Below are 25,681 nucleotides of genomic sequence, written 5' to 3'. Positions count from 1 at the left end.
AACTCAACTGTAGGAAGAGGATTTTTCTCCCCCATCTCCGTCTTCAGAGGGCCAGTGTTAAAATTAAATAAGAACCAGACTCTCTTCTTTTTTATTCTCAGTAAGGTGAATTTTTAAGTTGTTTTAAGCATGCCTTTGAAGTGATTTCACTCCCCAAATTTCTAATTTTTGTTCATTATGTATTTGAAAAGGATTTCAAATTACCTGGTGATAGAAAATGAAAACACGACAAGCTCTATACACTCTGACCTTAAAAATGTCTGTAATATAGCATCATAAAATATAACTAGAAATCATTTCAACATCACATTATAGATCTATGACTTAAAGGTAATTTCTGTCATTTGAATATGATGGTGAGCTGATGGCTGAATTGGATTCTTAGGATAAAAACAATTCATCCTGCATTAGGAGTTATTACTTTAATTGAATAATATCTGGATCATGCCAGTGGTGATAATGTTAATGTTATTACCCATTATCTTGGTGATGTTCACCCCACTGTTTCCAGAGAAAATATAGCCCATTAAATGGACGGAAGGATTAAAATAGAAAAAAAGCTGCAAGCTTTTCATGGCTCATTATGCCAAGGTCAGAACAAAGGAATAGCCCTGACCTTGAAATAGGACAAAGGACCTGGCCTGGCCTAAATGTTTGAAAGAATTGCAAGAGAAGTCCTTTCAGCCATGGCAGAGTGCCATGAGTTTCCTCAACCATATCTTTCTGAAAATTAACCATCATTCATTAATTCATTAATTCACTTACCCATTCATTCCCTCAACCAACTCATTCATTCAACCTACATAGTTTGTGTACCTTCACGAAACCACAAATGGTTCAGACCATTAAGAAACAAAGATGATTTGGTCAAGGAGGGAGGGTCAGGGCTTACAGAGAACTTTCTATATCTCCGACAACACAGTGGGAGCTTCCAAATAATATCCAATTTTTTCTTTGCTACAGCCCATGAGGTAGATAAAGTTACTATACCCATTTTATACCTAAAGAAACTGAGGGTCAGGTTGGTGAAATGACTTGCCCGAGGCCTTATGGCTAGAAAGGGAAAGAATCCGAATTCAGACCTAGGCCTGACTTATTTCAAGGTCTCAGCTGTTTTCACTACACTCAGAGTTTGGATTTAGGATATAAAAACATTTTTAAAATATTATGATGCAGGGTGATAAGTTATGCAAATGGCACACAGTAATGTGGAGCAGGACAACCATGGTGGTGATAGCCAGATCCCCACTCTGGGCGGACTCATTGCCCTTCTGGGCAGTGGGAGATGTCTAGGTGGCCTGATGTGTCATGTAAAGCTCCCGTACATCCCTACCCCATGACAGCTCTCTTTCTACTTCTCAAACACCTGGTTTCCATGCCCGCCCCCTCATTGTCCCAAACAAAGGGCATTAATTCTTCCACACCCCATAAAACTCACAGCAAGAGGAGGGGTGAGGCTCTGCTTCATCTCCATCACCTCCTCTCACCTCACCTCCTAGATAGAACCATGCTCTTTTGAGGCTCGTCACACCCACCCACCCCGCCTCTGTCCTCCTGGTCTCCATCTCCCAGCCTTCTGGTCACTCACAACCTTCACTGAAGATTTTAGCCCTGAGATCACTGTCTTCTCCAAACCAAGTCAGCAGTTTTCACTGGGACTGGGACCACGTCCAGCTGTTATGGGTGCTGGAATCCTGTGGGCCCCAGGAGGTTTTTTGTTGCCCCGTGAAGTAAGTCAGGAATTCAGAGGCAGGTGATACAATGGGCTAAGTCCAAATCAAAGAAGTAAGCCTGGTAAAGCTTTATGGAAGTCCAAAAAAAATGCTTTCACGCCATTCGTTTTCCCAGGGGAACATTCTACAGCCTATTTCTTGTTTAGGCCTTGTACCACCACCTCCATCATAACCCAGATCTCATCAAGCTGTGACAGGTTGACAGAGGCCTTATGTGAAGAGGCAGGAGATCTGTTTGGGAAATCTTTTTTTTTTTTTTTTAAGATTCTAATTATTTATTCATGAGAGACACAGAGAGAGAGGCAGAGACACAGACAGAGGGAGAAGCAGGCTCCATGCAGGGAGCCTGACGCAGGACTCAATCCCGGATCCTGGGATCACACCCTGAGCTGAAGGCAGACACTCAACTGCTGAGCCACCCAGGCATCCCAATCATCTTCTTTTTGAGGCATCTTAATACCTTGAGACACATAACAAAGTTTCCATTGACCTGAACCATTTTTCAGAATATTTTTAAGACTACAAATTCCTGTGCCCCACCCACAGATTCTCATTCAGTAGCTCCCAGGTGGGATTTGAACACAAGTAGACATAAAAAAGTCTTCAGCTGATTCTGAAGCACAGCCAGGTTGGGGAGCACTGGCATTTAGCCCCTGCCTATGGAATCTGGTTGCTCCCTACATCTTGACACCAGGTGAATGTAGTGAGTCCTTCCTCCCTCATGTTTGCCATCATGAAGCCAGAAAAATACCATCAGCCTCCAGCTTACGATTGTCATCCCCTTTCCCACCACCAGTGATAGGCTAGTAAGTGTTTAACCATTAGAAAGAAAGAAGAAAGAAAGAAAAAGAAAGAAAGAAGAAAGAAAGAAAGAAAGAAAGAAAGAAAGAAAGAAAGAAAGAAAGAAAGGCCTTGGTTTGTAGTGTTTGCCAATTTCTATCATGTAAATACTCCCACCATGGCCAATTGCAAGCTACTAACATGATGTCACTGAACAGAGTTGAGAAGAGGTGGCTCCAGTCAGCTCAGGTGAGCCAGATAAGTGAGCTCCCAACACCACAGTACCACCCACCCCTTTACTTGTCTCCAAAAAGCAAACCAGCTTCTGCCCAAGGAGTAGGGGATCCTACAACACTCAGATCCTACAACACAACCTGGGCTTCTCAGAAGTCAAGCTACCCCCATTTTTTTTAAGTTTGCAACATATTAAAAAGTGGAAGGAAATGCTATACTAAGGATTGACTAGTATATTGAGGTAATGCTATAACAAAAATATATATAAGACAATAAAATTGTGCCCATCTCAAGATCATTTACAAGATTTATACTTCACCAGAGGTGGGGTTGGCCAGGAGCAGGACGTGTTAAAAGATGTAAGATGCACTTCTTCATTCAGCCCTGTTTGGTGTATCTCTGTGACCTCTGGAATCATACCCGATTTTAATCTGAGGCTTTTGTGAACATGAAACTGAGCAGAAGGTCCCCCAATCCTGTGTCCACCCTTGCACCTCAACCTGCATTCCCTACCTCCCTGCCTCCCCACTCCTGAAATGTAGTTCACTGGACATAGTTTTCTCCCTCCTGCCTCTGTTCCTTGCCTCTCAAGAATTTCCAAAGCCAGGTGCCCTGTGTCAGGAAGGAAAAATGATTTTCCTCTACCCATTTAGGTTCTTGACTAAGACATTCCCACCCACCCCTGTAATAAAAGGAAGATTCACAAGAGTAAAAAAAAAAAAAAAAAAATTTAATTACAGATATATTATGTCAAAAGGCAGCCGGGTCATTGAGGCTTGTAGGCCATCTTGAAGCTAAGGAAAGGAATAAGGGCCTGGGGCTTCATAGGGGAGGAAGGCAAGCACAAGAAGGTGAGAAGAGGAAATATATGATAAACAAAATTTGCCCTGCAATGCAGATATGTCTCTTAGATGAAAATACGATCTCTAGTAATAGCTCTCTTGCTGGCACAGGTCCCCTCTCTAAATGTAATTTTCCTTTGCAAAAGGGTAACTTTTATTCTATTTTCAGTGCTTCTTCTGTGTCTGCAGTTTCTCAAAATAATCTTCGTGCCAAAGAGGCATATTTGGGGGTGGCATATTCTCTTACCCTTCACCTGCCACTGGACCTTATCCTGATGACAAAATGACCAAGTGTCGAGACTTAAACACAGCAAGGAAAGGTCAGGGAGTCCAGCTCCCTCCGCCCCGCGGAGGATCAGCAGTTAGTTACAAATGATGGGCTCTTTCATCTGGCTCCAGCCTGGCAAGGGATGTGGTGGCGAAGAATTCTGGGTTTCATTTTCCTTATTTCTCTGAGCTACTTCTGGCACGAACATTATAAGCAAATCAAGTTTTGATCAGTTGAAACCAATTTGAAGTCTATAAGAGCTGCTGCCCATTCATTCATTTATTAAACAAACTTGTCTTTATTATCTCCCAAATCCTGTGCTAGCCAGTGGGAAAGAGGGAGAGAGAGGTGAATGAGACACAACCCCCCACACTGAGGCACTCACACCTGGGTGGGGGGGATACATGCCTGTAAAAGGGTAACTACAGTTCAGTAAGGTGGATCCCATGACCAAGGTCAACATTGGGGTACCTTGGGGGCACCTGGGTGGCTCAGTGGTTGAGCGTCTGCCTCCAACTCAAGCCGTCATGCTAGGGTCCTGGGATCGAGTCCCACATCGGGCTCCCCACAGGGAGCCTGCTTCTCCCTCTGCCTGTGTCTCTGCCTCTCTCTGTGTCTGTCATGAATAAATAAATAAAATCTTTAAAAAAAATTTGAGGTACCTTGGCTGCACAGAGGAGGGGCAGCTACGCCAAACCAAAGACTTAAGCAGCATCCTGAAAGATAAGGAGGCAATAGGTGGGTGAGAAAGAGCGAAGAGGCACCCTCGGGAGATCATGGCTTATGCAAAGGAACAGTAGCTTGTAAAAAGCATTTCTGGTTCAAGAAACTTCAGGTAGTTCAGTAGGGACGTGGGTATCCTAATGCTGATGCTTTGCCATCGGAGGACACCAAGCTCAGGTTCTGGCCCCTTTGCCTATTAGCCACATGCAGGGGACTGAATCTTTGGGTTTCTTCAAGCCTCATCCATAAACCCCACCTTAGAGGACTGTTGGCGTGCAGATGAGCTGAGGTGGAACCTCACACGGAGACCACAGCCAATACTTGGTGGCCGGGTTGGTGATGAAGGTGAAGGTGGTGGTGACGGGGATTATGGGAGGAGGGGAGGTGAGGGAAGGAGATACGAAGCTGGAGGGGCAGGCAGGCCCGAAGCATGAGCTTTGGGTTCCATGCTAAAAAATTCGGACATTATCCCTAAAGCCAAAGGAAGGAGTTCAAGAAGCGGAGTGGGCCGGTCCAATGTATGCTCTAGAAAGGTCCCCACGAGGGACTGGAGTGGGAGCAGGAGAGGAGCCCTGGAGGCAGGAGGCAGTTAGAAGGCCCAGGCACTCACGTGAGGGCGCAAGGTGTTGCCTGTGATTTCTCAGACTTCCTGAGCCAACTCCCCTCCCTCACGGCGGGGCCTGACCATGTAGAGGAATAGAGAATCCAGGCTCCTATTATCCTTGGAATTAGCTGCTTTGGTGATTCCACGTGTGTCACACTCAGGCATGGAAGTATGCTTTTTCAGTTTAAAATGGAAACAGTTTTAAAAAATAAATAAAATAAAATGGAAGCAGTAACAGTGGCGAGCTGTGGGTGGTGGGATTACAAGTTGACTCCATATTATTCTTTTTGCCTATCTCAATTTTCTGAATGTTCCACAATGAGCATATTTTTGTAATAAGAAAAAAAATCCATCATAAAAATGTTTTCTAAAAAAAAAAAAAAAAAAACCCAAACTACACATAGTTTCAATCAAAACAGCAATTCTTTCCTTACTACCTGAGTAGGGAAATGCTCAATTGAATTACAAATTGGGGGAAAATATTGTTGATAGGATCCAACCTCAAACTTTGAAGGTCTTTATTTTCTTCCTTTTGCTTTGAAAGATTGTGCCAACGAAGACAGACCAGAGACATGTGAACAGTCTTGAGTTTGAAAAATCACAGTCATTTTTATTGTGATCTCTTCAAGCACAGATTCTCCCCATGATTTTTATTTCAGGAAGCTTCAAGTCCAGGAAAATTACCCAGTAGTTAGAGGTGATTGGATTATTGATATTCTCTTTTTTAGAAAACCAACATCTCATCAAAGAGAAGTCCAAGTGACAATAGGCTCTCCGCCTGGGATGGAAAAATAAGGAATTGCTGGGAGGCCTTGGGTGAAATTTAGCGCAATTCAGTGGGAACTACACACAGGTCCAAGAACTGAAATTTTTCAGCTTTATGCTCCAAAACATGGAATAGTCATGCCTAGGTCACATGTCCATGGAGTCGCCTCAGACGGACATTTTATGTACCATTAGGCGTCTTCTCAGAGGTAGCATCTCGATTACAATCTTCAACTTGAAATTTTTTTTAAAAAAAAGGTAATTATAATGATAATGAAAAGAGTTCACATAGTTTTATGGTACAAAAAGTGTACTAGCATGTAATCCTCACAAGGGGCCTATGGGTTAACTCGAGTGTCCTTGTAGAGATGGAGACAAGGAGGCTCCAAGAAGCTGAGGCCACACAGCTGGAGGGACAGGACTCAGATCAGCTTTTGGGACTCGGTGCTATTCCTTCCTTTCCTCCCTTCTAATAACTGGTCTTAATTACCACATCTTCACTAGACCCACTGAGCGTCTGCGTTTCAGTTCAGGTCGTGATCCTGGGGTCCCAGGATCCAGTCCTGCATCAGGCTCCCTGCAGGAAGCCTGCTTCTCCCTCTGCCTGTGTCTCTGCTGCTGTCTCTGTGTCTCGTGAATAAATAAAATCTTAAAAAAAAAAAAAAAGGGCAAGTAGGGTCTATAGGAAGAGTATGAGTTCCTAATACTGTTCCAACAAATTAGCACAGATTAAGTATTTTAAGACAGGATAAATATATTCCCTTTACATGTAGAGATCAGAACTCCAAAATGGGTCTTACAGGGCTAACATCAAGATGGGAGCCAGGCTGGTTCCTTCAGGAGGCTCCAGAAGGCTTTTTGCCTCTTCCAGAATGTCAGCGGCTGCCGGCATTCCATAGCTTGTGGCCTCATCACTCCAACTTCTGCTTCCATCCTCACACTGCCTTCATCTTCTATAGTCAAACCTGCGCCTCCTTCTTACAAGGACACTTATATTGCAAGCCTCCTGAATAATCCAGGATAGTCTCCCTATCTCGGGATCCTTAAAATAACATCTGCCAAGTCCTTCTGGTCATAAGGTAACATTCGCAGGTTCCAGGGATTAGAACATGGACATCTGGGGTGGGGGCACTGGTCAGCCTACCTTGGGGATATTTACTGAATGATCCTTGAGCATAAAATTCTCTGAATTTAAATTTAGGTCATCGCTCTTTTGAGTTTTCTATTTTTAACCTTTCACTTTTGAGTGCCTTGGGACTTTCATGTCTGGTTGCTTGCTTGCTTGCTTGTACTCTGAAGCAAATTGAACTCTGACCCCCTGTCAGAAGTAACTTACCTAAAACGCCATCCTCCATGGACGCCGGGGTGGCTCAGTGGCTGAGCGTCTGCCTCTAGCTCAGGTCGTGATCCTGGGGTCCTGCGATCGAGTCCCACATCGGGTTCCCCTGCAGGGAGCCTGCTTCTCCCTCTGCCTGTGTCTCTGCCTCTCTCTCTGTGTGTGTGTCTCTCATGAATAAATAAGTAACATCTTTAAAAAATAAAAATATTAAAAATAAAAATAAAACTCCATCCTCCTGCTATCTTTCAAGGATGGTTGCAGACAGCAGGGTTTCTCCAGGCGGGGAGAAAGGTACATTCTCTCCTGGTTAAGCCTCTCCTGCCTGCTGCCATTTACTGAGCACTTACTGTGTGTCAGGAACTGTGCGAGCATTCTGCATTCCTTTGTAGCTCATTTATATCTTGCAGCAAGCCTGGAAGGTCATTATCATTAGACCGCTCTACAGAACGAGAAAATCAAGGCTCAAAGAATTAAATAACGCGTCTAAGGTTGCATGGTTAAGCCACAGAGCCTCTAAAACCCAAGCTCTTCGTACCAAGCTCTTGCAAAATTAGATCATTCCCAAACCCAAGTAATGTACGGACCTTTTTTAAAGGGCATGTGTAAGCTCACAAACCCCCAGGGTTGAGTTATAATTATTTTCATTATCATATTATTTAAATGTATGCAAAGATAACTGGATATTAACTCTTTATGCTTATAGCTCTCATATGACCATAAAAGCAAAATAAGGATAATAATACGAACACAAACTACAAACCTTTTAAAATGCTAATTAGGAACATTGCTCGAACATGGTGGGTGATGCTGTTTTGTTGAAATTGACGGCTCACAATCCAGATTTGATGCTGGCTGCCCTGACAGGGTCCTTCAGAGTTGGCTATGCCTGTCCCTTGGCCTAACTAACCTCTCCGACCACTGACAGCTCACGCATCATTTGATCTTAACCCGGCGAGAATGTCATTGATGTGCCAACTCTGGTTTTTTTTTTTGTTTTGTTTTGTTTTTTCACTAACTGTAGCAGCTGGATTCTCTGGGCAGTGGGAAGAGTCCAGATTGGCATGCATGAAGTTAGGGAAAGCTCCTGGGAACCACACCTGGGGTGGCAAGGGGGTCGGGGGGGTAGGGAGGGCTGCTGCAGGCAGAGATGAGCAGAGGGAGAGGCTGAGCTATGTTGCAAACCCAAAGAAGGCCTCTGCCAACATCACACGAGGCGGTTTTATCCAGCCAATGCACTCCCCCCAAAAGAACTGACAACTGAGAGCCGCATTTCTGCAGCTTTCCCAGCAGCTGAAGAGGGATCTAGGCAGAGCATCACGGTCCACAGTAAAGTTGTACAGAGCGGCAGTGGGATAAACACGAACACATCCTGGCTGCTGAAATTGCCTGGCACTGCTAGGTGATGTGATCTTCAAATAAAGAGAAAAATTGGGGAGAATAAAAGCTTTCATTTACTGGACATTCAGTATATTTGACTAAGCACCTACTATGAGATGGGTGCTTTGCTGGATACCTCTGGTGGGAAAGACACGCAAATGAACAAATAATCATGCAAATAATAACAATGCCACATGGTTGAGGTGATGGAAAAAGACAATCTGGGGGCATCAGAGATGGAATGGAAGATGTTGGACAAAGGGTCCAAAGTTACAGTGATGTAGGATGACGAGGTCTAGAGATCTAACGTCCAGCACCATGACTATGTTTAAAATACTGTATCGGGGGGCACCTGGGTAGCTCAGTCAGGTAAGCATCTGACCCTGGATTTTGGCTCAGGTCGTGATCTCAGGGTTGGGAGATGGAGCCCCACATCCAACCTCATGCTCCGAGGGGACTCTGCTTGAGATTATCCCTCTCTCTCTCTGCCCCTCCACACACACACTGGTGCTCCCTCTCTCTCCCTCTCAAATATATAAATCCTTAAAAAATAACAATAAATAAGATAAAATATTGTATTTTATACCAGAAATTTGCTAAGAGAGTAGATTTCTAGTGCTTTTACCACACACAAAAAAAGGTAACTATGTGAAGAGATGAATAAGTGAATGAGCTTGAGAGCAGTAGCCATGTTACTATGTGCAGGCATGCCTCGTTTTATTGCACTTCACTTTACTGTGCTTCCCAGAAACTGTTTTTTTGTTTTTTTTTTAACAAATTGAAGGTTTGGGGCAGCCCTGCATTGAGCAACTCTTTCAGCATCACTTTTCCAGTGGCAATTGCTCACCTTGTGTCTCTGTGTCACTTTTGGGTCAGTCTCTTTTTGGTAACTTTTTGGTCATTCTCTCCAAACGTTTTCACTACAATTATGTCTGTTAGGGTGATCAGTGATTGTGACTCTCGGGAAGCTCAGAGGATGGTTAGCATTTTTGGGCAATAAATTATGTTTTGATTTTGCACATTGTTGGTTTTTTTTTTGGACATAATTCCATTGCACCCTTACCAGACTTCAGTGTGGTGTAAACATAACTTTTATATGCACTGGGAAAGCAAAAACTTCATCTGACCCCCCCTTATTGTGATATTGGCTTTATTGCAGTGGTCTGGGACTGAACCCACAGCATCTCCAGGGTCGGCCTGTATATATATGTCAAAACAGGGTGTCGTACACCTTAAATATATAAGTTTCTACTCAAAAAGAATTAGGCCTTTCAGAGGAAGAGTTGCTTGAGGGGACAGAGATAAGTGGCTACAAGTGGACAGTTACACAGAAGGAAGGGAGGTGGAGACGTGGGGGTGTAACTAGGTAATCTCAGCTATCGTCCTGGCCATCCTCCTGGCCCTTCCCTTACCCCATCTCCCTCAATCCTCGGGTATTATTATTCATCTACTTTGCCCACAAGAGCTGGGACTGTGTCACCTGTCCACTGCCCTATGCCCTGTGCCCAACATAGTCTCTGACCCATAAAAGGAGCTCACTAAATCCGTGTTTTATGCATGTGGAATCTGCTCAGAGAGGACAAGCGATTTCCCCCAACGTACGTAAGTATGTAAGTGGCTGAGCCAAGACGTGAACCACGCTGCTCTTTAACTCCTGTCCGGGGGCCAGGAGCTAGTCTTCACAGGCAGGGAAACTGCCCTTACCATGGGAAGCCTGGCAGAGGCCAGCTCTTACATCCCCGAGGTAGGGACACCCCTCTAGTGTCAGCCGCAAGGCACAGCCTCGCCTGTTACCTCCCCAGTGTCCCTGAACCTCTGTGATGACATGGGACCGGCCGCCCGGAGGTTCTCAGGAATGAGAAGGGTTAAGGTTTTACAGCTTATTGAAGCTGTTCCTTTGCATTTAAATAGCACTATTTAAGAAAGCAGCCTTTCTGGAACCTTATTTGATGCTAACTGGGCTGAGCACGCACCTTAAGGCACACCTATTTCTCCACCGACCAGGTCATTTGCAGCTTCATTACTTAATAATCTGAAAGCTTTTTCTGGAAATCAGTGGATGAAGGGAGACGAAGTGAAATGTTATGATATTTAAGGACCCAACAAAACAAGCTGACAGGGTGGTACCTGAAGCTTCTACCTTGCTCTCTATTTTAGAAGTCCTCTAAATTTTAGAGATCATCTCATTAGTGACATAGCTCTTTTAATGATGAACCCAAAGACCATGGAGCAGTGTAAAAACACACACATGTATGCTTTTGTATCTTTTTTTTACTTTGCTCTATAGTATTTTATTTTGTTTTGTTTTGTTTATTTTAGGGAGAGAGAAACACGTGTGGGCAGGGGGGAGAGGGAGAGGAAGAGAGTCTTAAGCAGACTCTGCGCTGAGCATGGGGCCAATGCCAGGCTTGATCTCCCGGCCCTGAGATCTCAACCTAAACTGAAACCAAGAGTCAGGGGATCCCTCGGTGGCTCAGCAGTTTAGCGCCTGCCTTCAGCCCAGGGCGTGATCCTGGAGACCCGGGATCGAGTCCCATGTCGGGCTCCCTGCATGGAGCCTGCTTCTCCCTCTGCCTGTCTCTTCCTCTCTGTGTGTGTGTTTCTCTCATGAATAAATAAATTAAATATTTTTAAAAAAAGAAACCAAGAGTCAGTCCCTTAACTGACAATGCTACCTAGACGCCCCTGCTCTGTGGTCTTTGAAGTCATCATTAAAGCAGCTATATCACAAATAAGATCATCTCTGAAATATAGTAAATTAGAAAGGATACAGACAATTTGTGTAATCATCTATTTGTATAATAATCTAGCTACTATTGTGCAAAGAAATGGTAAGGGTAAAGAAATTGTGTGTGTGTGTGTGTGTGTGTGTGTGTGTGGCAGCTCAGATTTCAACTCTGTGATGAAAACATACAAATGTAACGATGAATTGATAGTAGCTGCTGGTAGGGATGGTGGAATAATGGATATTTCTTTTTTGCATCTCTCACACACACCCTCTCTTTTTCTAACATCCTATAATATGGTTATGTTGGGTTTCTTTTTTATTTTAAAGACCTTATTTTAATAGGTGAGGTCATTCTCCTGGGACAGAGTACCTACCTGTCCCTGCTCACGTGCACTGGCATGAATGTCAGAACACCCGAGCAGTTTGGGGGGGATGGGGGGCCTGCCCAGCGCCCTCACCTCCCCACCTCCCCACTTCTGCAAGCCCACACCTTTGCAGTCCCCAGAGCGCCCATGGGAGCCTGGCACGGGGTAGCTGCGGTCGTGCAGGTGGGCCTCCCGCTGGGGAAGGCAGGCTTGGCTTCCAGCTTGTTTGGGGCTCTGTCTGCAGCCACCACGGTGCAGGCCCCCCCATCCGCTGCCCCCGCCAGCCCTGGCCCCCCTCCCGAATCTGCTGCTCCCCCATCATCTGCCCTCCCTGAGCCTCTGCCTCCCCATCCACTGCCACCCCCAGCCATTGCCCCCCCCGAGCTGCTGGCCCACCCCAGATCCGCTGCCCCCCAGCCGCTGCTCTCCCCAGCCACTGTCCCCCCCAGCCTCTGCTCGCCCATCCACTGTCCCCCATCCTCTGTTCCCCCCAGCCGCTACTTCCCCCAGCCGCTGTCCCCCCTGAGCTGCTGTCCCCATCCTCTGTCCCCCCAGCCGCTGCTCCCCCAGCTGCTGTCCCCCCCAGCCACTGTCCCCCCCAGCTGCTGTCCCCCATCCTCTGTCCCCCCAGCCGCTGCTCCCCCAGCTGCTGTCCCCCATCCTCTGCCCCCCACGCCCGTAGCCTCGGCTCACCAGCGGCTGCCACTGCACCAGCCCTTGCTCTTCCCTCCTGCAGCTCGGGTGGGGCCGCGCCTCCACCGGGTCGGGATCAGGACCCCACTCCGGGAAGTGCGCCCCCTCGCCCCGCAGCAGCAGCCTCTCTTTCTGGAGGAGGTTATACCTTCCACATCACACGTGCCTGAGTGTCACTCACCTTTTAAAGAGTGACCACGTGGCCCTGCTGCTCCTGCCCGCTCCGGGCCTCCGCCCACCTCACCGCCCAGCTTTCCCAACCCTGCCTCGGTTTTGCATTTTCAGCAAATGACGGGCGGGGCAGCGGTAGCAGCAGCGAGCAAGTAGGGGACAGTAGCGGTGGGGCAGCAGGGGGGCAGGGGAGGGGACAGTGGGGACGGCAGGGGGACGGGGGTCGGCAGGGGACAGTGGGGACAGCAGGGGACAGCGGGGATGGCAGGGGCAGCAGGGGACCAGGAATGTAGTAGGGGCACGGGGCGGGAGCAGCACAAGGGCTTCGCAGATGTGCCCTGGGGCACATCCTAGTGCCTCCCGCCTCTCTAGCTGTCCTGCGTTAGGCTCTCTGCTGTCCCCGCCACCTCTGTCCTCCCAGTCCCCAGGTTCTCTGTCCTGTGACTATGCTACCTATACGCCGAGGGCTTTCAAATTTCTATCTCCAGCTTGGACGTGTCCCTTGAACTCCAGCCTCATCTATCCAGCCGCCGCCAAGACACCCCCCCTTGGAGTCATCCTTGACCCCTCTGTTTCACACCCCCATCCGTCAGCAGGTCCTTTGGCGTCTCCCTCTAAAATAATGCCCTGCAGCCGCTGTCTCCCGAGATCCCATCGCTCTCCCCTGCTCCAGTGCCCCCCCCGCCCCACTAGCGGTTACCCTCCCGCGGCAGCAGGCAGCAGGGCCCTCTGAGCACGTGCGTCGGGTCACACTGTTCTGATTGCAGACCCTGCGGTGGCATCCTGGTCCCACGGCGCTCACAAGGGCCCTCAGACCCCGGGGAGGGCCACGCAGGCCACAGGCTTCCTCTAGCTTGTCACTGATCAGTCACCTGATGGACTCACCCGCTGGCCGTCCCTCGGGCGTCCCCTGCACACGCCTGCAAACCAAGCTGGTGCCGGGTGCAGGGAAGACACCGTCCCCACCCCTGCTCTACCGCCCGCCTCTGGGACCAGACCCGGCCAGGAGCTGTCCTCAGAGGAAGGGGGGGTGGGGGAGACAGGCAGGGCCCGAGGGGCGCCCAGTGCTGTGCCTTGAAGAGCTCTGCGGGGCTCCCCCAGGACGGGCGGGGCGCTGCCCTTCAGGTCCGGTCTCCAGCCCCACGCGGGGCCTCCCTGGCAGGTCCTGCCCCGCGTGTGGTCGGGAGCTCGCCCGGCCCGGCCCCCTTGCTACTTAGTTTTCCCGATCGCTGGAGACAGGGGGGCAGGGGGGCAGGGGGGCAGGGGGGCAGGGGGCCTGGGCAGCAGGTCGAGAGGGCCGGGTGGGCTGGAGAGACAGGCCGCCCCCCTGGCCCCCAGCTCCCTCCCTCCCGGGGCCGACTCGCAGGAGCATCACAAAGGACAAAATGAAAAAGTCCGGAAAAGGAGGTGAAAGCCAGGATTGACACTCCGGTCACCAAAGGACAAGCTAAGTCGATGCCTGCGGCCGCTGGAAGCACACGGAAGGGAGGCCGGGCTCTCGGGTCGCGGGTGACGCGCGTCCTCACCCGCCAGGTCACCCGCCAGGTCACACGCGGGCCGAGGAGCGGTGGCGCGGCCGGGCTCTGCCGGGCTCTGGTCTCCCGCTCCGGGAATGCCACGCGCTGGCACAGAACCGTCTCGCGGGAAAATTGTCATCTCCGGGCATGATGCAATTTCCCCATCGGAATTGCAGGCTATGTTTGACAAGAACTAAAAAGAAATGGAATTTGAAATGCTTCTGTGCAACCACAGCATCTTCTGGCGGGTCTGTTAATGGGCTTCAGAGACCTTCTCTGGCTTTGAAATAGCTGGTCAGGCGGGGCCTGCGATGCTTCCCGGGGATGAGGCGTCCTGTGGCCCTTACGGCCGCCGGCCCGTGTCCCTGGGGGTCCCCCCGAGGCCGACCCAGAACTCCCGGGCGCAGGCCAGCGTTCCTAGAGCGGCCCCTGCGTCCTGGCCCTTCCCTCTCCCTCCAGCTCAGGCAGTTCCAGCAGAGCTGGGTGCCTGGCACCCCGCACCGCCCGCCAGCGCCCGCCAGCTCAGGGCTGAGATCTCTGAGGCTCGCTTGACCCGGGCTGACCGAGGCCTGGGGGGAGGCCGGCCCTTCCTGTTCCAGCCTCTCGGTCATTCTACAGATATTGCTTGGGCAGGCTCCAAGCACGTCCTAAATACTGATAGTTCTGCACGGAGCAAAACAGACGAAAGCCCTTGCCCACAGGGGGCCCCTGTCTAGCGGGGAGAGACAGACTGTAAAAAGTAAATAAGCAGGGGCACCAGGGTGGCTCCGTTGGTCAACTGTCTGACCCTTCCTTTTGGCTCAGGTCATGATCTCTGGGTCATGAGACTGAGCCCCGCATGGGACTCCACACTGAACGTGGAGCTTGCTTAGGATTCTCTCTCTCCATCTCCCTCTCCCCCTCCCACTGCTCACACTCTTTTTCTCTCTCTCTCTCTCTCAATCAATCAATCAATAAGCAAGCAAAATCCACAGTATATTGGGCAGTGATCCAATGTGATGAGGAAAACATAATCAGATAGTGATGGGGGCATGCTGGGTTGAGGAGCCAGCCAGGGTTTGCTTTTTTTTTGGGGGGGGGGAGAGAAGAGAGAGCATGCTCTCAAGCTAGGGGTGATGGACAGTGGTGAGCTCACAAATACATTTTAGAAGTGGAGTTGATGGGATGGCGGGAAGTAGAAGGATAGCCCTGCTACTGAGTGGGCTGAGAACGGGGGCGGCCAGGCTAGGAGAGAGTTTGGTTTCAGACATGTTGAGGTTGAGACACCAACTCGTGTCCAGATGAAGAGGTTAAACAGTTGATAAAGAAGGCAGAAGATTGAACTTCAGTCGCCATCGCTGTATATAGAGCGGTATTTTAAGGCCTGAGACAGGCTGAAATGACAGCAACGTGGAAGAGGATCAAGGGCTTGAACCCGGCTGGATGGAGAAGTATCCCCAAGGCTAGTGGTCAGTGGGGTGAGGAGAGATGGAGAGGCAGCAGGTGCCAGAGCCAAGTAGAAAGTGCTTCAAGGCAGAGGGAATGACCAACTGTGTCGAACGCTGCTGAGGAGTCACGGAAGCTAGGAGCTGGGCACCATACCGCTTGGCAGTGGTGAGGTCACTCGTGATCTTGACCAGAGCAGCATCGAGGAGGGAGGCATCTCAGTGACTTCATCTGAAAAATGGGAACCATTTGCCTGCCTGCCTCAGAGTTCTGCAGCGTAGACCACATGAGACCACGGGCAAGCCATAGCGCACCATCAATATGAACCATCTGTTTTTATTTATGACCCAATAAACCCAGAGCCTGTCGAAACCATGGGAAACTATGACGTTGGGCACAATTGATTTTAAAGATGCTTATAGCTCCATTATCACCTCATAAAATGGCTCATTTCCTACTGCTCATCACCAGGACACCCACCAAGGGATGAAAAAGTTCCCTTTAGACATGGAAGCCATCACGGTTGATATTTTTTATGGGTGGTAAGTGGGAATTCTGGGAAAGGAGACAAGCAAATAATGGAGCCAAGCACCGTTCGCCAGAGTCTTTACATGAGATGCCAGGCACAGCCCTCACGGAGGGGTCTGGGTGACCCTGTGCCTCAAGGCAAGGGTCTTAGGAGAAAACTGTGGACCAGGGGCAGCCATGCTCTTGCTGAAAAATGAGCATTGTTGTTATTATTGTTGTTTCTACTTGCTTTGATCGCTTTCCCCTCTGACTATGGATTGCACCCCACTTCTCTTCCTGCAGGGAGGAGGCAGGTTGTCCAGGCTGACCCCCAGATTGTAGGTCTAGGGTAGACATGCTCCGTGCTGCCCGCAGACAAAGGGGGCCTTAGGATGAGGAAAGAGGTTGTGGTTCAGGACCGGGAGGTGAAGGTTCGGGTAGACCCAGGCACCGAGACCAGAGAGGAGGTGAGGAACAAGGCCGGGAGGCGGTGACACACTCTGGCCCTTCACTGTGGGCAGGGCTGAGATGCCCAGAGCCCCCCCTGTGTTGAGTGCTGGCTCTGGAGAGCCTGGGAGGGTCAGTGTTGGGTGAAGTTGATTCTAACACCAGCCCCCACCCAATCCCCGCGGACCCACATTCTTACTCTCTGCTCTGCTCAGCCTTGGCATCTCCTAATACCGATGTGATTTCCGCCTCCAACCCATCCCAGGCCTGTATTCACCCCACGTGGCCCTCCTTCCTCCAGCCTGCGGCCTCTTGGGGGCTGTGTGCTTCCCATTTGGTGTCAGTAGCTATGAAGTCTGCATACAGCTGCATCTTCACAGTATATTTACCAAAAGCAAAATGAAAAACTCATCTCCATGAAGATGGACATGAGTGACCGGTGGCTTCTTTGGGGCTTTTTATTTTAATTGGCATATTTTGGAAAAGTGCTAATGTCATCGAGAAGAGGCATGAACTGTGAATACCCTGAAATACTTGGTTTGAAAGAGTCCTATGGGAGATGTATAAGGGCTCTAAGGATTCTTGGAAGATCCTTTCTGTGCCTTAGAGACTTGTTAAAACAGCTTTTCATTTAGGTCTAAAGTTTGGATTGCTTACTCTGACTTTAAGTCCTTCATTCTCCAGAATGGAAGATGCCCTGCCCCCCCAGCGGCCCAATCCAAGACTCAACCCAGCTCCATAAACCTCCCATCATATGCTCCCTGAGCCTCAGCGCTTGGCGTTAAGTCAGGGAGTGTTCTCCCGAGGCTTTGTGGGTTTGTAGATGCAACTGTGTGCTTCACAATCTGTGCTCAAGCAGTGCAAATTGATTCTAATACCATCTTGGCCTGAATGTAAATGAGAGTAAGACGAGTAGCTAATATGTGCTTATTCGGGCACTGTATTAGCACAGTATGTGAACTATGTCATTTTATCCCCCAACAACCCCACGTGGTAGAGACTCTTTTTTTTTTTTTTAAGATTTATTTATTTTAGAGAGGGGGGCAGGAGCAGAGGGAGAGAAAGAATCTCAGCAGACTCCCCACTGAACGCAGAGCCCAACACAGGGCTCGATCTCACAACCCCGAGATCACAACCTGAGCCAGAACCAAGAGTCGGATGCATATGCCACCCAGGTGCCCCCGTAGAGATTCTTTTTAAATCCCACTTCACAGATGAGAAAGCTAAGAGAGGTCAAGAGACTTCCCAGAGGACACAGCGCTAGCTAATGGTACAGTCCAGATTGGAACTCAGGTGTGATTCTAGAGCCTGTGCTCTCAAACACACTACTCTCCTGCCGGCTGGTTCAGTAAATACTAAAAAGTTTGATAGTATTCAGTGTGCCCGAAATTGTGGCAACATGGGCACATTCTTGTGGGGGGTGAAAATGGGCACAGATTTCTGGAGCACAATTTGGTAGGTCCTACCAAAATTACAAATTTGCTTCATCTTTTCAGCATTCCTGGCAATCTGTAACACAGGAAACCTTGGGTTGGTAAACAAATGTATATGCAAGTGTTCATCATAGCATCATGTATGGAAACAAATGTCCACCAAAAATGCTGGTTAAGTGAATTACAGACTATCCGTGCTATGGAATCTGACATATACATCAAAGGCTTTGCTTTTCCAACAATTTGCTGAGTATCCATAGCACTGGAGATGGCCATGAACAAGCAAGCCAGACATTCTCCAATCCTGCAGAATTTAGGTTCTACCAAAGAATTTCAATGCTTCATAAATTATTAGCTTTTTAAGTAATCTTTCCGTCATGCTCCTACATTCTCATTTGATTGAATAACACAAATGATCATAAACAAGTAGATGCAGATGGCATGCAACCATGAGATGAAACAATTTACAGCAAGAAGCTGTTCTAATGCCCACCATGAGGATCCACCATCCCTGGAGCCTCCGTAGCTCTAAAAATTACAGGTGGAAAAAAATTAAAGATAAGAAAATAAAAATTACAGGTGGAATTTCATCACCGTAAGTAAACAGTAATGGAAGGCCCAAACAATTTTTTGTTGAGTTATATACTGCAAAAGTGAAATCAATATGTCATTAGCTGGGACCTGAAAGCCAAGTTTTAATTATCATGCAAGGTAAATCTGTAGGGCCAGCTAGCTTGGTGGCCGTCTTAACTCCACCCACATGGATTTCACTTCTTAGTAAAGTTGTTCTTCAACGGCAAAGGGATTGTCATCAGACACTATCTCGTTACTTGGATCTCATATCTCGGGTTTCTCTTTTATACGTCTTGACTTGGTTTACCATAATTTGAAGATCTCCAACACTAAAATGCAACAAAAGGATTGCAATGATGTAGTGTCCACTGACGTGGAAAGTTCCCGATGATATATTAAGGGAAAAATTTTAAATCATGGTGCAGAATAAGATATTCGGTATGATGCAGTTTTTGAGCTCTGTCTAATGTACACACACACACACACACACACACACACACACGTAGTTGCATATGCATAGTAAAAGGTCTGGAACAGTACACACTAAACTATAACATTCTGGAGAAGGAGGCGGGAGGCAGGGAAGATGCTAGGGTGGAATGCGCTCAGCATTCACATTGTGTGCTTCTGGGATGCTAAATTTGTCTACGGTAAGCATGTACAGTTCTGCTTATGCAATATTCTGTATATGTAAAAGCAAAGGGGAAGAAGTACAGCAGGGCTAGATGACGAAGGCCATGTAGGAAGACTCGGGCGTTAAGAAAGTATCGTGGAAGTTGTGGGCTAAGGGAGGGGATGGGGGTGGTCGGACTTGCAGCAACGTAGAGGGTGCACTGCGGGGAGCAAGAAGGCGTGCAGGCCGTGGAAGGGCTCAGGACTTGCAGACAGTGAGCGCGGTGGATCTTGGAGCCCCACCTGGGAGGGGCGGGAGATGCAGTGGAGGCATGAGGTGGATGTGCTTTCAACCTCCAGGGCCAGGGGCGGCGCTCAGCCAGGGACACCGACCTCGGAGATGATGCAGGGAACCAGGTCACGGGAGGTCCAGCGCTGGCATTCGGAGATGCGTTGGGTCTCACGTGAGACTTCACGCTAGACAACCTCTCGCAGCCACTCACCAGATACTTAGGAGAAATGAGTGAGGGATACATTCCCAACGACTAAGCAAGTCTCCCATGAGACATGGAAAGCACCCAGTTGGGACTTCGGAATGAGCTCCTTGCAGCCATGTGAATGTGGGGGTGTCCTTGCATCCAAAGATTCTTCCCTCTGACCGGAAGAGGGAATAATCAGGGAAGCCTGAGCTCAAGAGGCCATTGTCTCTGCCAGCTTGTCCCCAAGACCATCTGTGGGTGCCCAGGCTGAGCTGGATCCAGCTGAGCTCCTGTCCTCCTGACGCCCCACCACCCAATGGGATGCAGGCGAGGTGCTCCAGAAGGCTTTTTATAATCCTAGGGCCTGAGCCCGGGGACACCTCTGACCTCCTTCCAGTTTCCTTAGGGCTGTGAGGTCTTCTGGGCATGGTACCCACCAATTAAGAAGTTCACCAGTTCCCCCTCAGTATGTTCTAGGCACTTAGGCCAGCCCTGGCTGTAAAGATGAGGGCGGAGCTGTGAGTAAGCCAGCCAAGCAAGTCTCTGCCCCCCTGAACTCAGGGGCCTGTTCGTCGGCACCAAAGTTCTCCCTTCCTCCGTCAGTGATATTCTAGGCTTTTCTGGGCACTGTGGATAGTGGTATCTGAGTACCACTGGGCCCAGCCAGGGAGAGGGGAGATCCAGGACGAGCTGAATCCACTCCAGGGAAGCCAAATTTGGGCCTGTGGAAGTCTTAGGCCTTGAAAAGATTATGCTCCTTCTCTGACCCAACGTATAATTGAAAATAAAAACCAAACTGCAAAGTTAAGCAAAATCAACAAAGTTCTGATTTTTGCCCCCTGATGACTAACTTAATGCTTTCCTTCAAAATGTTATCACATTCTTCCTCAAATAACTATTTTAAGTGCCCATGCTACACACTGTCCAAAGCAGAATAGAGCAGAATAATATGAGTGGCACAAGGGGTGTTGGCCACAGACTTTGTTCTGACCTCCTGGTCCAGGGGAGTCTGACCAGGTGCGTGGGTCTCAACAGCCGGTGAGGCATTGGGAATGACAATCCTCTGGAGCAGGGGTTGGCTACCCTGCAGCTCCTCACATAGCCAATGCCTGAACACGGAATGCATGACCTGCCCTCCAGGCTGGGCACAATCTAGAAGCCTGGCCATCCAAAGCAGAGTCCGGGTCACAGCCCTGGCTACAGTAGGGAAGCGGAGGACTGAGCTAGAAACCAAAGCGTGGCTCAGTGGGCCCAACAGAGTGCAGCACACACCAGTCACGGTGGCCCTGCAGCCCTTCCCCTGGGATTGGCGAGGTCCTAGGGCTTCCCTACCCTGGGGAGGGATGGCTCCACACCTGGGCAGGTAAAGCCTCAGCGGCAGGTAAAGCCTCAGCAGCAGGTAAGGGAGTGGGGATGGACGGTGTCACCATGTCAAACCTCTCTTGTTCCCGGGAGCCTGGCTCCCTTCACTAAATATCTGTGGTCCTTTTTTTTTTTTTGCAGAGTGATGAGGTCCTCACCGTCATCAAAGCCAAAGCTCAGTGGCCAGCCTGGCAGCCTCTCAATGTGTAAGTAGCAAACAGACCCCAGCCATGCCCTTCCATCCACCGGCTTCTTGGAGACCTCTGTGTAGATGGCGCACATGGACCTACCTTGAACTCTCTTATCCAAAATGGAACCCATCACTAAGCCCTGTGGACCCTGCCCTCTTGATATCTCACAAATCAGTCTGGCCATCCTCCCACTGTTAGTGCCAACCAGCGTGCTCTCACCTGGACCGCTTCAACTCTGCCCTCTTCGGTGCTTTCTCCCATCTGATCCCACATGACACCGTCATTGGAGTGATCTTTTAAGAATCCAAATCTGATTGTGTCCTCCTCTCCAGAGAATCCCCTCGTGACCTCCCTTAGTCTCCAGGATCATTTTATGAGGCCACCGTGAGCCCAACCTACCCCAGCCCCTGCCTCCTTTTGCTTAGGGCTCATGTCTTGCCTCTCCCGACTCCACAGCTCACTCCGGCTGCCCTGAATCCTGTGCACTTCCTTGAGTGAGCTCTAGTTTCACTCATCCTTTAAGGATGCAAGATCTGGAGCAAAGTTCTTGCCAGCCACGTGGACATGGTTTAGGAAGAATGGCTTGGCTGTCCCTTCTCTGGAATAGTCTACACCCACTAATGATGGGATTGAAGACAGTGACAACACGGGCAATGTTGAGTCTGCTCAGTGGGAGAAAAGGCAAATTCAAAATGATAGGAAGGGAAGCACAGGATGAGGCAGCAGGAGCGGAGGGAGGAGGAGCTCTCACCCATGACCAGCTAGCTGGGAGCAGGGAAGCTGTTGCCGTGCCAGGCCCCTGGTGCCCACCTGTTTAACATTCAGCAAATTAATAGTCCATCCCCCCACTATGTGCCAATCCCCACCCTTTGGAATGCCTGGCTGGGGGCGGGGGTGAGGGGGTTACCGTCCAAAACCAGAGTCCTTCCACTCCAGAGCTGCCCTTTGCACACGTTCAGGTGGCACCATATATACAGAATATGTATATAACAGCATCATGGTAGCCCCATACACTGCAAGGGGATAAACGTTACGATGAGGATATAAGTGATTCCAGAAGACCAGAGAAGGGGCACAACCCAGCTGAGGGCTGGGGAGAGATCATGAAGGCCTCGTTCAGGAGGTGTCACAGGGCTGAGTCTAGAAGGATGCTCCTTGCCCTGGAGAGGCCCAGATCTGGGCAGAACTAAGGCCCTACGTGGACACCTGAGGAGAGAGGCCCACACCTGGACAGCTGACCCAGGCAGCCCAGCCGGCTGCACGGAGGCCTTTTCTAGTTTACGGTGATCTCCTCTGAGGGAGATCTCCACTGAAAACGTGCCCAGCCCTGGGAGTGCCTTTCCCTCCAGAGAGAAGCAACAGTGGCAAGGCCAGCTGCCCTGGGCTCTCCCCTGCTAGGTGGGCATTTGCCTGTCTCAGGCCTGTCCCACCAAAGCCCACTAATGTGAATTCATAGAGGCCCTGAGCCCCTTCACCTGATTAACATCAATCAGGAAAAAGGCCCACCGTGAAACCTGTTTGCTCCTCAGCTGCTCCCAACTCCCAAAACCTGTAGGTGAAGGGGTCCTCACCTTGGCTTTCTAAGCAGGAAGAGGCTCAGGCCTGGGAGGGGTTGGGGGCATCTGAGCCGGGTTTGTAGATGCCCACGTAGACACCACTAAGGAGCCCTGAGCCCAGTTTTCCCTTAAGGAGCCTGGGTTTAGGAAGATGCAAATGACAAAGCAAGGTGCTTCCAGAAGGAGAGAGGAAAGAGGGAAGAGAGGAAAGAAGAAAGCAGAGAGCTGACCTTTTGTCTTGAGCACCTACTGTGTGCCAGGTACCCTGCTAGGCACTTATGTCCTTCATCCCACTTCATCTTCATACTAACCCACAGGGTAGGGATTTTGAGCCTCACTTCGCAGATAAGACTGAGGCTCAGAGGTTCCATGGCGGGGCCAACCTCAGCGTCCAGCTCCGCCCGCGGAGGAACTAGAACTCCAGCCATATCCAGCTGCTTCCGCTACCTCTGCCCTTCACTTCTGACATCGTCCCTCCAATTAAGTAACAATTCATTCTGTGTCCAGTTTTTAGATCAATCAAGACCCACGTATCTGCTAGTCAGACTTTGGGCCAGCATGAGATAAATAGCGTGACCACAACAAACTGTCTGACTCCTGCCCCAAAACAAAACAGAACCTTGACTTTCACTTGTGTCCTTCTGTCAAGGATGACTGAAGCATTTCATTGCCTCAACAAACATTTATGGTGGGTCTCTAAAGGGCAGTACTGTCAAAGGTACTTGGGAATACAGCGGTGAGCAGTGCGGAGTTTCTCATGAACTCACGGTTTAGTGAGGGACATTAACCAGATGATGACAAATGTGATGTGTCTGTGAAGTAACGATAGAAGGTGCCATGAGAGTGTGTGAAGGGGACCCTGACCCAGCCTGAAAGTCAGAGAAAGCATCCTTCAGGGATGGCAATTGAGCTAAGAGTTAAGGAATCAATAGGAGTGGACTAGGTAAAGAAGCAAAGCAAGGGGAGAATATTCTAGAAAGTCCAGAGAGACCGTCATGTGTAAAGACCCTGAGGAGGGATCAGCATACTTAGGGTACTAAGCAGTTGTGGTACAAGTAGGTCCAGAGATCACAGGTGAGCTTGGTGTGGAGCCAAGTCATGCAACATTAGGGATTTTGATTTTTGCATTAAGAGTAATGGGAAATCATTGAAAGGTTTTAAGCAGGCCGCCAACACGATCACATCTGCATTAAAACATAATAATAAGGGCAGCCCGGGTGGCTCAGCGGTTTGATGCCACCTTCAGTCCAGTGCATGATCCTGGAGACCCGGGATTGAGTCCCACGTTGGGCTCCCTGCATGGAGCCTGCTTCTCTCTCTCTCTCTCTCTCTCTCTCTCTCTCTGTCTCTCATGAATGAAAAGAATCTCTTTTAAAAAATGATAATAATAATAACACCACTCTGGCTCCAATATGAAAAGGTTAAGAACAAGAAGCAAGACCAGTGAGGAGAGAAGTCACAGTGACCTTGACAAGGGTGGTGGTGGTGGAGATGGGACAGGTGCAGAGATCTCAGAGATGTGTAGGAGAACCCCACAGGCTGCCGTGATAGACTGGGTAGGGAGGGTGAGAGAGGCAGGGAGACCTAAATTAATAAGTTGGCGCGACCACTTAAAAGGTTTCGAATAGTAAATGAAGTTCAGTGGGAAAGGCCAGGAGCTCAGTTCTGGATGCGATACGTTGGCGAAGGCTTCAGGTGTCCAGCTGGAGGCGTGACCCGTTAACCGCAGAGCTCTGAAACTCCGGGAGAGTTCTGCACTGACGCATAAAACCACGAGCCGCCGAGGAGCAGTAGACGATCAATGCCAAGGGCACGGATGACAGAGAGCCTAAGTCCAAGGTTTAGGGCTAAGTTCCAAGGAGCTCCGACATTTAATGCAGAAGAGGACTTGCGGGCAAAGGAAGGAAACAGAAAAGGAGGAGCAAGAGGATTGGGGCAGAAAGCTTGGTATCGGAGGGGAACCAAGGGAAGAAAGTGTTCGAGGAGAGAGTGGGCAGCTGCGCCCGGTGGCTGAGAGGTCAAGTAAGCCGAGGGCTGCCCGGTGCTGCTTGGATGGATCAACATGACGAACGCCAGTGACGTTACTGAGAACCCTTCCTGCTGCCAACGGCCGGAGGCCTCGAGCAGGTGGAATGTGAACAGAAAGTGAGTTCATGGAGGGAGCGCGTATAGACAGGTCTTCTGTGCGGTTTGCTGAGCACAAAGGGAGACCAAGCAGTGGCTCTAAGAAGGAGATGAAAGAGTCCATGAAGTTTGTGATGGTTTTTTGTTTGGTTGTTTTTTTTTTGCCTTTTTTAAGATGGGAGAGACTTTCTGAAAAATTGGGGGGGGGACCCACCAAAAAACTTGGGGACACCTTCTCACCCTTCGCCCATCCCTCAGACTTGCTGAGACCCCAGTGGAACAGAATTAATTGCTGGCAAACACTCGGACGGCCCGAACACCCCGTCCCTCGCCACTTAGTGCTACCAGCCTGGTAAGGGAGAGGAGTTCTCCTTTGATTTTCCCGGACCCCAGCACCCCCATTCCTCTTCCAGATCTCATTAGGAAGTCAAATGAGGAAGCCTCCACGCAGCCAAGTTTTGTTTTGCAGAAAGAGCCCTGCCCCTCGTCACTGAGCCTGCCCGATTGAGGTTAATGGGATGCCAGCCTCCCTTGGGCCAGTGGAAAGCCGGGGTGACCTACTTTGTGAGGTCCTGCCGGTGAAACTGACTTGCTTTTCAATGATCTTCCCCTTCTTCCCCGGGACCGACCTCCCCAAGGACAGCCCTGACCCAACAAGTGCGCTGCTGCCTTGCTTAGCTCAGTAAACCCCGCCGTAGCTCCAGGCCGGAGCGCAGGAGGAGACAGAAAGGGCAGATTGTGGGCACACCCCACATCCTTCACGAGTTCCGCGGGCGCCAGGGTAGAAAGTGACCAGGTTTCCTGCAAATCGACTCTGGATCTCCACCACTCCT

The 25,681-nt window shown here is 49.5% G+C and overlaps 1 protein-coding gene across 2 annotated transcripts in view; it reads left to right on the top strand.

Annotated features, from left to right (window-relative positions):
- Positions 1–25,681, top strand: part of SPON1 (spondin 1) — a 251,520-nt gene that overhangs the window by 204,067 nt on the left and 21,772 nt on the right. For both annotated transcript variants that reach the window (XR_013361993.1, XM_077866396.1), the window contains exon 7: positions 21,119–21,183. Coding sequence is in view for 1 of the 2 variants with exons in the window: in XM_077866396.1 (XP_077722522.1) it covers positions 21,119–21,183 (65 nt within the window). In the remaining variant the exon portion in view is untranslated. The remainder of the gene's footprint in view (positions 1–21,118; positions 21,184–25,681) is intronic.

Source organism: Canis aureus, chromosome 23 (assembly GCF_053574225.1).
Source record: "Canis aureus isolate CA01 chromosome 23, VMU_Caureus_v.1.0, whole genome shotgun sequence".
Taxonomy (NCBI): domain Eukaryota; kingdom Metazoa; phylum Chordata; class Mammalia; order Carnivora; family Canidae; genus Canis; species Canis aureus.
Note: the sequence above shows the minus strand (reverse complement) of the source record. Positions and strands in the feature narration are given on the sequence as shown.